Source organism: Lissotriton helveticus, chromosome 8 (assembly GCF_964261635.1).
Source record: "Lissotriton helveticus chromosome 8, aLisHel1.1, whole genome shotgun sequence".
Taxonomy (NCBI): domain Eukaryota; kingdom Metazoa; phylum Chordata; class Amphibia; order Caudata; family Salamandridae; genus Lissotriton; species Lissotriton helveticus.
In genome coordinates this window covers 1,313,522,828-1,313,539,646 of record NC_136069.1, presented here as the reverse complement: position 1 = coordinate 1,313,539,646, position 16,819 = coordinate 1,313,522,828, and the positions used below count along the sequence as shown (strand labels likewise).

At 49.5% G+C, this 16,819-nt stretch overlaps 1 protein-coding gene across 1 annotated transcript in view; it reads right to left on the bottom strand.

Annotated features, from left to right (window-relative positions):
- DDX3X (DEAD-box helicase 3 X-linked) overlaps positions 1-16,819 on the bottom strand; it is a 514,014-nt gene that overhangs the window by 221,070 nt on the left and 276,125 nt on the right. Inside the window, exons 8-9 of the mRNA XM_078658293.1 lie at positions 2,564-2,699; positions 2,327-2,412 (exon numbers count right to left, since the gene is read on the bottom strand). Coding sequence (XP_078514419.1) covers positions 2,327-2,412; positions 2,564-2,699 — 222 coding nt within the window. The remainder of the gene's footprint in view (positions 1-2,326; positions 2,413-2,563; positions 2,700-16,819) is intronic.

Below are 16,819 nucleotides of genomic sequence, written 5' to 3'. Positions count from 1 at the left end.
TGTTCCCTCTGAACTGCAATGCTCCCATGGATCTTGCTGTTTCGTTATCCTTCTTAAGTTGGCTGAGTTGCTCATCAACTGTTTGTCCGAAAAGCGTACTGCCGTTGAATGGTGTGTTCAGGATGCTGTGTTGCACCTCCGGTTTGAAACCGGATATCCTGAGCCAGGCGTGTCTCCTTTCCGTGACGCCCATCATCATGAGCCTGCTGGCGGTGTCTGCCCCATCCAGGGCCGTCTTAAGGCAAGAATTTGCAGCATTCTTCCCCTCTTCAATTAGCTTTTCGGCTTTCTGCTTGGCATCCTGGGGCAAGTCCTTCACCAACTGCCCCAGTCCCTCCATGATTTGGTACATGTGTCTGTTTACCAGGGCGTTGGAATTAGCCATGCGCCAGTGGGTCGCGGCATTCCGTTCGATCCTTCTGCCCACCAGATCCATCCTTTTGCTCTCTTTATCCGGTGGCGGGCCCGAGGTAGTGGGTACGTTAGCCCTCCTCCTTGCTGTGGCCGTGATAATGGAGTCTGCGGAGACCGTGCCCTGAATGTAGGCCGGGTCCTTTGCGGCATGCTTGTACTTCTTCTCAGTTCTGGGAGTTACTGCCTTGCATGTTGCGGGCTCCCTGAAAGCTTCCTTCCCCTGAGCCAAGACGCTCTCGAGCATCGGGAGGAACTGGCTCCTCGTTTGTGTTGGGAGCAATGTTTCCAGAAGGAAGTCTGCTTTCTGCTTCTCTTCGTCGAGCTTGAGCTTGAAAGCTGCTGCGGCAGATTGTATCACCGCGTTGTAGGCCCCGATGTCGTCCGGCGGCGAGGGCCTCGAGGGGTAGGTGTCGACCACCTCCTCCGGGCTGTCGGTGTCGACATCGATGTAATCTACCTCCTGAAGGTCATAGGGCGCCGACTCTGTGTCTGTCCTGCCCTCATCTTCCTCCCCATAGCTGTAGCTCTCGTGGGGATTCTCGTACTCCTCCTGGTCGTCGAACACCTCGACGTCCTGGTCTTGCTCGGTGACTTCGGCGACCTCTTCTTCTTCCTCCTCGACCGCCTCCAGCACTGGTGGCTTGGTCTTGTGAGGGATCGTGAAGGCCTTCATCCTTGCGTCGAAATCTTTTTTCCGCTGCATGAAGTTCTCCATTTCTGCCTCGAGGCGCCTTCTTTTCTTTTCCATCTCGGCCGCGTGTTCCGCGTCGGATGGTTCCGCCGCTCTCTTCGACGGATGGCTCGTCGCCGTGCCTCTCGGAGTCGAAGTTTTCGACGTCGAACCGGATATCGGGTCTCTGGTCGTCGTCGACAGTTTCGGGTCTTTCTCCCTCGTCGATCGATCCTTTTCGGGGACGATTTTCGACGTCTTCTGCTGATCAGCAGCTCTCGGCGCCGGGGACTCCTTCTCTGAGGATCCGCTGGGCCTGGGAGTAGTCGCGGACGCCGCCTTTTTTGGCGTCGGCGCTTTCGGGGTCTTGCCCTCGATTTTTCGAGACTCAGAGTCTCTCGGGTTCTTGGGGGCCGAAGAGTCTCCTACCTTGTCAGAAGTCTTCGTGTAATCGGTCTCTACGACCGTGTAGCTGTCGTCTTCGGCGGCAGCGTTGTCTTCTTCCTCGGAGGACATCCCCAGCTCGTAGAGCGACGGGGTCGGGGCCTTCCCCTGCAGGGCGGCGTGTGCTACCCTCTGCCTCTCTCTCACACGAAGGGTCTTCGGGGTGAAGGCGGAACAGGCGTTGCAGTCTCCGCTTTCGTGGTCCACCGGTAGGCAAAGGTTGCATACCGGGTGCTGGTCCTTCTGCGCGTACTTGTGGTGGCAGTTACGGCAGAACTTGAACGGCGTGTTGTCCATCCTCGAGCGTCCAGGGCCTCTCTGGTCGCGTGTTCGTCGACGGTCGTCGAAGATCTGGATGGAAAACGCCTTATCTTTGCTTGTCTTTCGTCGGTGAAGTCCCCTGGAGTCTTCAGATGACTTCTCCTCGTCTTTTCTGTATTTTCTTTCTTCTTTCTCCAAAAATGTCTGGAGCCCAAACGGGAACGATCCAGACCCGACCGCGGAAAAAAAGAATCTGAAGATGGCGCCCAAGAGTGGGAGCTTCCGCAGGAAGCATGCCGACGTCACCGGAAATACACCCAAAGGGGGTGTGACGCCGACGCCCACCTGGGCAAAGAGAAAAAAAAAAAAAAAAAAACAAAGAAAAGACTACGAATCCGGACCCAACCACAAGACCGCGGAATAATGCACAGCATAGTGAATCCAGAAAGATTCACGCTGCAAAATTATTAATTTCAGGTCCTAGGTACTAGAGTAATTAAACAAGTTGAGCAATAGGATAATTTAACAAAAATTTACCTTTAAAGAACGAAGAGATTCTCCAGGCCCTTCTGTATAGATCTGACTTAAAATTGGCAGAAGAAATGCAGCAGTTTTTCCAGAACCTTTGAGAAGTGGCAAAGAAAAAAAAACATTGCTTGTAGGTATTAAAGAATGAAATGCACTTTAACAATGCTTAATTACCTTAGAGCACAAAAAATGATCAATACACAAATATGGGTCAAAATAAGAACAAAGCACATGCTTTAATATTACCTGTTTGAGCACATGCCATCAAGTCTCTCCTTTGCTTTATAATGGGAATTGCATGTTTTTGTACAGGAGTAGGCCGAGTATAACTAGTCAGTGCAATGTTGCCCATAATAATTTCTCCCATGTCTAAATCATGAAACTGCAAAGGAACACAAAAATGTTTATGGGTCAGATTAGATGATACATTCTAATAAAAATAAATTACAAACTTGAGGGGTGATCCAAGGTAGTAAATGGACAAGAGACATGTGTTGAAAACAAAAGTCCCCCAATTGGCATTGAAATGCTGCATCATACACCAGCACATTTTCTAGACTTTAATTTTTCAACCAGTGACTCAAATAGTCAAGCATGCCTTCTGGATGCTCCACGATTTTGTTTATATCATATGGGCTTGGCCATCTAGACACCCCAAGTGTACTACCCTCTTTCCCAGTGTTTGGAGGGCTAGCAGTGGTAGTCACCAAGACCAGGTCCTCAAGCACATTACCCACAAGGTTGCCAAAGCCAAGCTAGTAGACAAGGGGGCGCATGGGTTGTGGAGCTGCTGCATTGAATGTCTATGGCAAGGTGAACCAACACCATCCCATCCATTGTAGGCTAGGTTTTCAACAAAAATAGGTGTAATTAATGAAGGGGCTGCACTATGGTATCTTCGGAAATACTGCGATAGTTGTGTGCGGGGGGGGGCGTTTCACACCTACACATAATTTTGGTTTGTCCAAGAGCTACAGATGTAAGGACTCTGAACCACAAATCTGGTAGCTATTCTACCTACAGTACCATCACAAATAATGGGGCTGAAGTGTCAAATGCTCCAAGACAAACCCCACCATGTCACAGACCACTTCCCAAGTCCATGATGCTCTGCCAAGGGCATTGTCAAGTCAGTTCAAAGTGCTTCTTCCAGCAAGGTGTGAGAAGTTGGCCTGATATAGGATGCTCACTAGTTCTAGTGATCACCTTGTATGAGTCCAAACAACCCTTATGGTGATTGGTTGTAACGAATAGTTTACCGGTCGGTGTTGAATATGCTACTTACCAGTATGCATCTGTTCTTGGCATGTAGGGCTGCTAACATTCATATCTATTGCATAGATCGCCGCCTAGTGTTGGGTCCGGATGATTGCACATTGTTGTCCTGGAAGAGTCTTCGAAGTATCACGAGATAGGTGGCTCCTCCCCTGGACTAAAGTGCGCATGGGCATCGACTCCATCCCCAGATTGTTTTTAGCCATTGTGGCAGAGATGGAGTGAAATAGTGTAAAGGATGTCCATGCTAATGATTGAATGCAAGAGAGTATCTGCAGCCGCTACGGGCACCGGGGAGGAGGGTGGGCGATATGAATGTTAGCAGCCCTACATGCCAAGAACAGATGCATACTGGTAAGTAGCATATTCAGTTCGAGGCATGTGGGCTGCTAAATTCATATCTTTTGCATAGAATATATAGCAGTCCCTCCATTAGCGGCGGTTGCCCGTGCCAGCTGCAGAAACTTGAAAGTGTTTGAGAACAGCCTGTCCTACAGCTGCTTGCTGCTTGGAATGCACATCAACACAGTAGTGTTTTGTAAAGGTATGTGGTGTAACCCACGTGGCTGCTCTGCAAATGTCTTCTAAAGGAATGTTCCCCAGGAAAGCCATAGATGCCCCCAATTTGCGTGTGGAGTGCGCCCTTGGGGGTATTGTTAGGGTACGTTTAGCCTTTTGATAACAGATTTGGATGCACTGAACAATCCACCTGGCTATTCCTGCTTTGGAAATATTGTTGCCCTTGTGCTGTGGCGAGAAGGCAACAAAAAGCGGTTTTGTTTTCCTAAAGTGTTGTGTCCTGTCAATATAGTACATCAACTCCCTCCTGACATCCAAAGTATGAAGCATTCTTTCCGCCACCGTTTGCGGGTTTTGGAAGAATGCAGGCAAGTCAATAGTTTGGTTGAGATGAAACTGACACCACCTTCGGAAGGAATTTGGGGTTAGTACGCAGTACCACCCTATTTGGATGAATCTGAATGAATGGCTCTTGGATTGTGAGCGCTTGCAGCTCACTAACACGCCTCAGTGACGTAATAGCTATTAGGAAAGCTACTTTCCACGTTAGGAACTGGAGTTCACACGAGTGTAGTGGCTCAAAAGGTGGTCCCATCAGCCTGGTGAGGACCACATTGAGGTTCCACACCGGAGCTGGCGGTGTTCTTGGGGGAATGACTCGTTTCAGGCCTTCAAGAAAAGCTTTAATGGCAGGCACTCTGAAGACAGAGATGCTGCCTGTTCTGAAGATAAGCTGCTATGGCGGATAGATGTATCCGAATGGAAGTGTACGCTAGATTGCACTTGTAAAGATGTAACAGATAGCAAATGATGTTAGGGATAGATGCATCTAGCGGGTTGATGTTATTGGCCGTACAGTAAATGACAAAACGCTTCCATTTTGCAGCATAGCATGCTCTGGTAGTTGGCTTTCTTGCCTCCTTGATGATGTCCATGCATTCTGGAGGTAGATGAAGGTATCCAAACTCTAGGACTTCAGGAGCCAGATCGCCAGGTTGAGCTGTTGTGGATCTGGATGCTGAATGTCTACATGGTTCTGCGTCAAAAGTCTGGGCGTGAGGCGCAGCCTTTGATGCGGCACCACTGAGAGTTCGAGAAACGTGGTGTACCATGCTTGGCGCGCCCACGTTGGAGCAACCAGGATGAGAGTCATCGAGTGCTGCCTTAGTTTTCTTGCCACCAGCGGTATCAGAGGGGCTGGCGGAAAAGCGTACGCAAATCTGCCTGACCAGTTAATCCATATCGCATTCCCCTGTGACTGTGGGTGAGGGAACCTGGCGGCAAAGTGTTGGCATTTTGCGTTTGTTTGTGGCAAACAGGTCTATCTCCGGATGACCCCACTGCTGGAAGTACGGGCGGAGTACAGATGGGTGTAACTCCCACTCGTGCATTGGATGGCTGTATCTGCTGAGCAGATCCGCCATCTGATTGTCCTTGCCCGGGAGGTGTTCTGCCATGAGGAAAATGTTCCTCTGAATGGCCCACTTCCACATGCTCTGAGCCAGATGAGACAGCTGTGGCGAGTGGGTGCTCCCCTGCTTTTGAATGTAGTACATCGCGGTCATGTTGTCCGTCCGGACTAACACTACCTTGTTGCACAGATGTACATTGAAGGACTTGAGCGCCATGAAGATTGCCATCAGTTCCAGATAGTTGATGTGCATCTTCTGTTGCTGCGTCGTCCATAGTCCCTGCACTGTGTAAGTGAGCAGATGAGCTCCCCATCCCTGGAGAGATGCGTCCGTTGTCAGGATAATCTGTGGCACTGGCTCCTGGAACAGTCGGCCCTTGCAAAGGTTGTGTGGAGTCCACCAATGCAGAGAGTCGTATGCCCGACTGGTAACCAACACTAGGTCTGTCAATTGTCCCTCAGCCTGTGTCCACTGATTTGCTAAGCACTCCTGGAGCGGACGCATATGTAAACGTGCGTGAGGGACTATGAAGATGCAGGAGGCCATCATGCCAATCAACTGCATGAACACTCTTGCTGGAAGCGAGTGTTGTGGTCTGAACTTTTGGATTAGAGACTGCATGCTGTCTATCCTGACTTGGTTTGGCTGAGCCATGGCCGTCAGGGTATTGATCGTCGCACCTAGAAACTGCCGGACATGTGCCGGCTGAAGATGCGACTTTGGGTAGTTCAACGAGAAGCCCAGATCGTGAAGGAGGTGAATGGTAGTCGACATGTCCGCGGCGCACTGTTGTTCCGACTTGGCTTGAACGAGCCAGTCGTCTAGGTAGGGGTAGACATGGATGTTCTGCCTCCTGAGGTGCGCCGCTACTGTCGCCAGACACTTGGTAAACACTCTTGGGGCTGTGGTCACTCCGAAGGGTAGGACCTTGAACTGATAATGCTTGCCGTGGATAGTGAACCTGAGGTATTTTCTGTGGGACGGGTGTTGTGGAATGTGGAAATAAGCATCCTTGAGGTCTAAGGTTGCTAAGAAGTCCCCTTGGTTTAACAAGGGAAGAATCTGTTGCAGTGTAAGCATATGGAAATGTTCTGACAGTATATACAGGTTGAGGGGACGCAGATCCAGAATGGGTCTGAGAGATCCGTCCTTCTTTGGAATAAGGAAGTACAGGGAATATACCCCTGTGCCTTCCTCCTCTACTGGCACGAGCTCGATTGCGCCTTTTTGCAGCATCACCACTACTTCCTGCTGCAATAAGTGCAAATGCTCTGCGGACATAGGCCGTTGCCTTGGTGGAATGTTGGGTGGAGTGGACTTTAACTCTAGACAATAACCGTACTGGACAAGTTGTCGTACCCACCTGTCTGTGGTGATGTTTGTCCAGACTGGCAGGAACTGCTGGAGTCTCCCCCCGACAGGTGTTAAATGGTCGGGGGGCAGTGACAGAGTCACTGTTTGTTTGGGGCAGAGGAGCGGGAATTGTTGTTTCCTCTGCCACGTCCTCTGGTGCGGTTTCCTCGATAACCCCCTTTGTTCTGCTTGGGGTACGAGGACTGTGCTTCACCTCTAGAGAATTGTGACTGTTGACCCATCTGTCCTCTGGTGACTCCACGTGCACCTGAGCGACAAAAAGTGTTGCCCCGGAACTGTTGTGATTGTAGGGCCCCCATAGACTTAGCAGTTTCGTTGTCTTTCTTAATCTTTGAGGGTGGTGTCAACATCAGGACCAAACAGTCTATCAGGATTGACGGGCTGATTGAGTATGGTTGTTTGAATGTCTGGTTTAAACCCTGATATGCGTAGCCACGCTTGTCGTCTCAGTATGACGCTAGTGTCAATAGCCCTAGCTGCTGTGTCTGCGGCATCAAGTGCACATTTTATGGCTGCATTGGAGATTAGTTTGCCTTCCTCTATAAGCAGTTTGGTACCCTCTTGAAACTGCGGAGGCAGGTGTTGTAAAACTTGCTCTAGGGTGTCGTAATGCGCCCCATCATAACGTGCCAATAGTGCCTGTGTATTCGCAATACGCCAGAAATTGGCATCCTGCGCAGCTACCCTTTTGCCCCCTGCCTCCAGCTCTTTTGACTCCTTGTCCGGGGGAGGAGCTTCACCCGTCGTTTGGGAGTTCGCCCTTTTGCGGGCATTTGCGACCACAAGGGAGTCAAGCGGCAACTGTCCCCGAATGTATGCAGGGTCTGCAGGTGCTGGTCTGTACTTCTTCTCGATGCGTGGATTGACCACCCTCGCCCTGGTAGGTTCTTTAAAGATGTCCGCAGCATGCTTAAGGACCCCCTTGAGCATAGGCAGTGTCTTTACTGTCCTTTCAGAGACTGAAAAAGTGTCAAATAGAAAGTCTTCTTCTACTGGGTCAGCATGCATGTCCACATCATGATTAGCAGCCGCCCGTTCAATGAGTGCATGAAAACCTGCAGAATCTTCTGTTGGGGATGCACGTGCACTGAAAGGCTGTGGGTCCTGCCCCACATTCTGGGTGCCTTGGTCACCTATGTCATCATAGGAATCTTGCTGTGCATCGGGTTCATTGATGGGGAAAGTGTATTGGTCATCTTCTCCATATCCCTCACCCTCAGAGTGTTCTGGGGAAGGTGTTGGGCTCCTTCTAGGAGGAGGCTGTATAGGTTCCATCAGGGCTGAAGCGTCCTGAGCAAGCCTTTTCTTCTTCAGTGGGATAACATAGGAGTCCACTGGTTGTGAAGTGATCTTTCTTTTGTAAAGGGTCAATTTGCCCGTGTCTGCGTCGATAAAACGCTCAGAATCGTCTCCAGAGTCGAGTAGGCGACCTGAAACTGCTCCAGACGTTGACGATTCCGATGTCTTTGGCGCCGATTTTGGCGTAAAGGCCTTCGGTGCCTCCTTTGGCAGGAAGAGAAGTTTACCAGCAGGCTTTGCCGGCATGTCCATCGGCTTCTGGGGCGACGGTGTCGGAGCCGACGTAGCAGAGGCCTTCTCCCGAATTCTCTGTAGTGAAGAGGCGATGGGGGACGCGTCACTGACAGCGGCACTTGGTGCCTTCGGATCCGACGTCTTGTTGGCCCTGCTGAGTCTTAGACGTTGATGCTGCAGCCGTAGACACAGAGTCCTTGGACCGATGTGTTGAGCTTCCAGCTTTCGATCCGTGTGATTTTGCCGGCTCCGTCTCCACCACGCGTCCGACTAACGACGTCCCAGTCGGAACCGGAGTCTTGTCGCTGGCTGTGGCGGGCTTTGACGGCGTCGCACCGGTCGACCCGTGCCGAACTCCCTTCTTAGAGGAAACCTCCTCTGCCGACGAATTAGACAGTTTTTTTCGACTTCTGTGGACGGGGGGCCGACGGAGTCGATGAGGCAGCGGGTTTTGGTGGAACGGCCGCCATCTTAGGGATGCTCGAATCCGTAAGTTTCGGTTTCGTTTTCGGGTCGGCCATTTTAGGTGTAGTCGATACCGTTGGTTTCAGTTTCGGTTTCGATACGGGCTGCGCAGCAAGTATGTCCGTGGCCGGGCCTGAAGGCGGGGCCGTGGCTTGCGGTACGGGGTCTTGGGTAAGGCCGACTGGCGATCCCGTGACCCGAGCCTGATCTGCGTAACCTTCGGGGCATAGCTCATCCCCTGAGCTATCTTCCGCGGCCCCATAAACTTCTTCGACGTCCCCTACCTCGTCGACGTATTCAAGGCCTTGACCCACGACTCAGTCGTCGTCTTCCGGATCCGCCTCGATGTCCGTCGCGGGCGGTGAAATTTGAAGATGATAGCTCTGGCCCTCCTCTTCTTGGTCGCCGAAGATGTTTTCTGGATCCGGGGACGCTTGTCTGGCCTCAAGGCACACCGCGCGCCGAAGCTTGAGTGTCTTCTTTGACCTGAATCTGGAGCAGGCCATGCAGTTGTCCTCGTTGTGGTCCGGCGAGAGGCACTTGTTACAGACCGGGTGCACATCGATATGTGGGTATTTCGACCCACAGACGGGACAGTATTTAAACGGGCTCCGCTCCATGCTGAAAAGTTGCAGTCGTGTTGCGATGAGAAGGCCTCGATGTCCGAAGAGTGATACGACTCCGTAGATTCCGACTCAAAGAGACGGAAGAACTCGAGACCGTGCGCAAACAATACAGGCCTTTTGGCCGTAAAAAAGCTAGTTCTTCTCGGTTCAGACAGAGAGACGTCGAGACCGCATCCGAACCCAATGGCGGAAAAAAACAATCTGGGGATGGAGCCGATGCCCATGCGCACTGTAGTCCAGGGGAGGAGCCACCTATCTCAGGATACTTCGAAGACTCTTCCAGGACAACAATGTGCGATCATCCGGACCCAACACTAGGCGGCGATCTAATGCAAAAGATATGAATTTAGCAGCCCACATGCCTCGAACATGGGTATACGAAGACTCCCATGCGGCGTAGAGCTGCCGCTACCACTGCGACACACTTTGTGAACACTCTGGGGGCCGACTTCAACCCAAACGGGAGGACTTTGAACTGGTAGTGAGAGGTCCCCACCTGAAATCGAAGGAATCTTCTGTGGTCTGGACGTATCGGGACATGAAAATATGCGTCTTGAAGGTCCACCGAACACATCCAATCCCCCTTCCTGAGATGTGGATATATCTGGTGAAGCGCCAACATGCGAAATTTTTCTTTTCGTACATGTAGATTGAGCGTTCTCAAGTCCAGAATGGGCCTGTATTCCTCTTTCTGGCCCTTTTTCTGACCAGAAAATACCTCGAGTATACTCCTTTCCCCCTTTGCACCACCGGCACTCTCTCGATGGCTGATTTCTCGAGGAGTGTCGCTACTTCTTTCTTTAACTTTTGTAGCTGGTGACTTGACGTTGACATCGGAGGAACGGGTGGAGGTAGACGATGGAAACGAAGACAGTACCCATTCTGCAGCGTAGACAACACCCATTGATCTTTTGTAATGGTCTGCCACTCTGTCCTGTGATGCGCAATGCTTCCCCCCACTGGAGTGGACAACGGCGCTGGGGGAAGTGAAGACTCATTGCTTCTGCTGAGATTTATTGAAGTTGTTGCCTTGTCGCTGATTCCCATTGCCTTTGGAATTGCGCTTGCCTTTGTATTGCGACTTTTGTTGACCTTGCTGGTTCTGGCCCTTCTGCCAGTGAGGGGTTTGAACCCTCTGCTTCGAAGAGCCCTTGTTGTCCGAACGGAATTTCTTATGGAATTCCTTCTTTTCAAGCCCCACGGCTTTGAGGGTGTCTAACTCAGTCTTCATCCTCTGCATCTCCTCATCAGCACTCGCTCCAAAGAGAGACTTGCCTGAAAAGGGAAGATTTAGAATCCTGGCTTGAGCCTCGGGTTTCAATGCTGCAAGGCGCAACCATGAGGATCTCCTCGCTGTGATTCCATGCGCATAACCATGCGCAGCCAGCGTTGCTCCATCTGCCGCCGCTCCTATCATCTGATTGGAGACTTGACCGCCCTCCAACAGAATCTCCTCAAAGTCCTTCCTATCTTCCGGAGGAAGTTTATCAGAAAATCTCTGAAGTGAGTCCCACAGAGATCTATCATATCTGCCAAGCAGCGCTTCCGCATTAGAGACCTTAAGGAAAGAAGCCGAGGTGTTACAAACTCTTCTCCCCCATGAGTCTTGCACCTTGCTGTCCTTATCCGGCGGTACTGTGGATGAAGACGCTACCGCATTGGATTTTCTAGCCGCCGCAATGATTACTGAATCAGGCGGGGGATCAGATTTGAGGAACAAACCTAAGGCTCATTCCACCAGGGGCAAAGCTGCCACGACTGCTTGCTCCGTAGTGTTCCGCTTGCAGATATCTGCAGGGCAGCCACTTGGAAGTCGGTCCATACCTTTGTTAAGCATTACTGTCTGGACACTGTTGCCAGGGCAGATGCTCGGGTTGGGCAGGCTTCGCTGCGAAATCTGTTTGCACAGTAGTGGTGTTATTTCTCTTTTCTCCACCGCCGCTTTGGTGTGGGGATGGGCTTGCCATTCTATTCACTAGATTATGACTATACACAGAGATCCCCTACTACAGAAGGAGTAGTTTCTGTCCTGTAACTCCAGTTCTGTAGTAGGGGTATCTCTGTTATAGTCATAAGCGCCCGCCCTCCTCCCCGGTGGAGAGAGATATTCGTGTAAGAAATACTACAGGTCTGGCGTGTTACGCCGTCAAAAAGAACTGAAGGTGGAAGGGACCTGCAGTGCATTCTGGGATACTGTGAGGCTTCTCTTAAAGGCACAGTATCCTGTTTTGAGCCACATAATGGCAGCCTATGGGGCTTGTCTGTCCACTTCTTCCTCTCTATCATTCCAGAGGGTTTTGCTGTTACAGGCAAGGTTTTCTCTGTAAGAAAACCCTGGACAGGCTGTGCTGTTTGTGGACTTTTGGTGGAATTTCTAGTCGAAGTACTGGACAGTGTAGCCTGTGGATATAGGCTGCATTATCGGTCTTTAAATTCTCTTAAGTGTGTGCAGTTCTGCATGTTTGCACAACTTAAGAGATTATTTTTGATTGCTCCGGGGTCCGCGCACATGGGCGGGACTATTTACTAGATTATGACTATACACAGAGATCCCCTACTACAGAAGTCACTCACCTCAGCTGGACATCCAGCCAAGCCCCCTCAACTTCAAACTGGGAGACACCCGCCGAATGTGACACCCGCCGAATGTAAAACGCCGTGGACTCAGGCGCATGCGAACTCCACAAGCAATCAGCACTTCGGAATGTTGGTAGCCGCACTCGATTGGAGGTAAAGCACCAATCAGAGGTCACCCTACACATTGTCAGTAACTCCCACTCCCGGATATAGCATACTAATGATATGCGGTGAAAGCTCTGTATCAGACTGCTAAGGCCATCATTCTTATGAGTTGCATTAACACTCTAGCTGGAAGAGTGTTGCGGTCGGAATTTGGTTAGAAGAGCTTGCATATTTGTTATCCTGGCAGGAGAGGGATAAGTAAGCGCTGTTGAGGGGTTTGTGGCACAGAGATATTGTTGTACGTGGGACGGTTGCAGGTGGGGCTTGGTGTGGTTTACTGTGAACCCCAAGTTGTGGAGTAATTGGATGGTGGTGTGTGTGTGTTGTACACACTGACTGTATGAGCTGGCTTTTATGAGCCAGTCGTCGAGATATGGGTAGACTTGAATGTGCTGTCTTAAGTGTCCAGTACAAATCTGAGATACTTTCTGTGAGCTGTGTGAATGGGTATGTGGAAATAGGCGTCCTTGAGATCTATAGTGGCAAGGAAGTAGTTTTGTAAAAGGAGACTAAGGACCTGCTGGAATGGGACCATATGGAAGTGGTCCGATTGTTGTATGTACAGGTTTAGTGGTCTAGAATAGCCCTTACAGAGCTGTCCTTTTTTTGGGATAAGAAAGTACAGGGAGTAAACTCCCTTGTTTTGTTAATGCAGTGGAACAGGTTCTATTGCGCATTTTTGTAGGAGGGATATTACCTCCTGCCTGAGCATTAGCAAATGTTCTTGTGACATTGGACGCTGTTTGGGTGGTATGTTTGGGGGGGTAGAGGTAACCTGCTTGAATTTGTTGCACCCACCTGTCTGATGTGAATTTGGTCCAGACAGAAGGAATTGTTGTAGTCTCCCCATCTGGAGTGGAATGTGGTGGGGAAGTGGAGGGACGTCATTGGGCAGGGGTGGAGGCAGAGCGGGAGTGGTTAGTTTTGCCTCTGTCTTGGTTACCCCTGTTACCCCCCCTTTGGTAGCCTCTACTGTAGGTGTATTGGGTAGGGGCTTTGTAAGAAGTAGAGGGACTATCTAAAGAGTAGCAGAGCGGGAGTGGTTAGTTTTGCCTCTGCCTTTGTTACCCCTGTAATGCCCCTTTAGGAGCCTCTACTGTAGTTGTATTGGGTAGGGGCTTTGCAAGAAGTAGAGGGACTATCTGAAGAGTAGCCTCTAGTGGTGCCTTTATAGGATGAGCGACGAAAAGAGCATCTGGGAGCTTGCGACTGCAAGGCTCCCGTAGATTTAGCTGTGTCTGTATCCTTTCATTTTTAAGGGATACGTCCACATTTGGTCCAAATAAGTGTTGCTCATCAAAGGGTTGATGGAGTATGGCACTTTGTACTTCAGGTTAGAAACCTGAAATGCGTAGCCAGGCATGCCTACGCAAAAGGACACTAGCATTAATTGAACTTGAAGCGGTATCTGCTGCATCTATTTGTATTTGTAGAGCGCTGTCATGTATTCCTATAGGTTCTGAATCGATCCCCCTATTCCTGACCCTATTCTGGTTAAACTAACTATCAAGTTAACTAACAGTCAGCCCATGAGGCAAGAACAGCCCCCATGATGCAGATACCGTTCTCTGACGCAGTCACACTACGGCACAGGAACGTGTTATCTGATTAGGTCATAACGCTTGAGATCTAATTAGACAAGCGACATTCCTCCAGCCCCTGATAAGGCATACGACGTTCTCATAACAAATCAAACCTATGACAACCTGGAAAATCCGTGCGGCCATTGTTTTGATTTCACAGAGAACTTTAGTAAAGAATGTGCTAACGAGCAAGTCGTATGACATCTTTGACGTATCTATGTCCATCCTTACGTCAATCTCGGCACCTTTAAGGTATAAATATTGCCGATCTTGCCCTATGCAAACACACGCGTGGTGACAAGACGGAGCAGCCATACTTGCCGAAGCCGAGAGCAGAAGCAGACCCCGCTGGCAGCAGCCCCGCCTTCCTGACGCGCTGAGAGACGCGCTGCTATCTCAAGCCGAGAGACCCAGCACCGGCGCTTCTGGGCAGCCCTCGCAGGCAGCCTGGAATATCGAGAGCAGAGAAAGAGATACCATTCCTCATTCATCCTAACTTCCAGGTACAGAACTGAATAACCCCTCACAGAGAATTCTTTAGTTATTCACTTGGCAAAAACAAACTTAACTTAAACTGTAACTTTCTATTCCCGCCCACGCATTAGACTTCGGTCAGGTACACGGGGTAGGCGTATTTAGAAACACCAGTTGAGTACGTTTAGTCAAATGTATATGTGTATGTAAATATATTTTAATCATTTCAAACATCATATGGCTCAGAAACCATATCAATGTTTTTACAGTATTATTTTATACTATTGCTTTTAATGTATGCACTTTACTTAACTATAAGTATTGCAATAATATCGATCCATTTCTCTTGTACGAGAAAAAGAGACTGATCAATAAATGACACCTTTTTATTGAACACGCCCGTCTCTCTTCCTTTTCTCTACAATCTGATGAGACTAAGAATGCACGTACTGACTGAGTAAAATAATTGCCTTGTGCTCACACGACTCTTGAGATTGACTCTTATTTAGGGGAGAGCAAAGTTGTCATGTTCTATGGTTGTCAGAAACTAAATCCCTTCTTGTCTAATCAGGGAAGTTAATTCCTCCTTGAACATTCGAGAAAGTTTCTAGCGAACTCTGAGCTACGCTGGCAAACCCAAAAATTAAGTCTAGTATCGACAGTAGTAGACCTAGTTAACGTCTGGCCTAGGCCTTTACTGCTGTAGGTATTATTCCAATGCGCAGAGCCTATTGGGAAAATAGGAACTACACTACAGCGCAACCTATCGCTCCGGAAGGAGCATCTTGGCGCTAAATGTTTGTATGAGGGTTGGTGGAACATCTAGATAGCTGCCATCACAAAATTGTCAGATTGCTGATAAATCCAAGTTTTCAGGTGTTTCCTGAAAATACTTTCGGAATCGATAAGTCTTAGGTTTAGTGGCAAGTTGTTCCATGCCCTTGCTGCCAAGACTGAAAGTTTTTCCTCCCCTAGTTTTAAATTTATACCTCGGGATTTTGGTGAGGTTGCCACTAGAAGATCTAAGGCAGCGCATTGGGTCGTAGCGCACAAGACGCTTGGCAAGATACTTTGGTCCTGTGTTTTTCAAGGCATTAAAAACTGTAAATAAGAGTTTAAAGAGAATCCTCTTATGCAGTGGCAGCCAATGAAGAGTATTTAGTGCTGCGGAGGCTGAGGATTTTCTGGGTAGTTTTAGGACTAGTCTTGCCGCAGCGTGTTGAACACTCTGCAATTTCTTCAGAGTGGCCCTTTTTATTCCCCCCATTAACCCATTGCAGTAGTCAAGTCGTGAGAGTATTAAAGCGACCACGACAGATTTCCTGGCTGCAATGGGGAGAAAGTCGAAGAATTTCTTAAGGGATTTGATGAGGCCGAAGCAGCGACCAGCTGTGATTCTGAAATGCTCATCGAAAGAGAGGGCCGCGTCAAATTGGACTCCCAGGTTTCGCGCGGAGGTCACTGTGCTGGGTGGGGCCGTTGAGTCCTTTGGCCACCAGTCCTTAGGGCAGAAGAGATGGTCTTTGCCTAGTGGGAGGATTTCCGTTTTCCCGCTGTTACATTTCAGATGGTTCTCCTTTAACCATTGGAACACCTCCTTAAGGCAATTCTGGAACGTCTGTTCTGCGTTCGTACAGTTTGTGTCAATCGAGACGACTAGTTGGGTGTCGTCCGCGTATGACGTGACTAGGATCCCATGCGACTATCACAGCAAGAAGGGGTGCCATATAGATGTTAAAAAGCAATGGGCTTAGAATGGACCCCTGCGGCATGCCGGATGAAATAGTTTTCTCGCTGGATAGATGGGGACCCAAGGATACAGATTGAGACCTGTTAGTCAGGAAGGATTTAATCCAGGCCAACGCTGTATCTGTCACGCCAATCTCTCTCATCCTATCAATCAGGATGACTTGAGAGATGGTGTCGAACGCTGCCGTTAAATCAAGCAGGATAAGGACAGCTTTCCTGCCCTCATCCTGTAGGAATTTGATGGAGTCAGTGAGTTCGATCAAAGCGGTTTCGGTGGAATGTCTGGGACGAAAACCTGACTGTTGTGGGTGGAGGAGGTTGTGTTCTTCCACAAAGGCTTTTAGCTCATGATACACCATCTGTTCCGTGATTTTTCCCAACACTGGCAGACGTGATATTGGGCGCATGTTCGACAAATCCGTTGTTGCTTTGTTGGGTTTCTTCATCAGGGGTTTCACGATGGCTTTTTTCCATTCATTTGGAACTTCCCCTGTGTCTAGAGACGCGTTTATGATTGCATTGATGTTGGGGTTGACTGCGTCAATTAAATGATGTAATATACGGGGAGGGCATGAGTCCGTGGGAGCCCCGGATTTACAGGCCAAAATGGCTTTTCGCGTCTGTTGGAGGGAGACAGGTTGAAAACGACCCAGAGTGTGTTGGGTGTTAACGTCCTGATTAAGTGGTTCAAAGATTAAAGTGGCTGGGGGCGGAAGGAAATCCTTCTGGATGGTTGTGATCTTTTCCTCG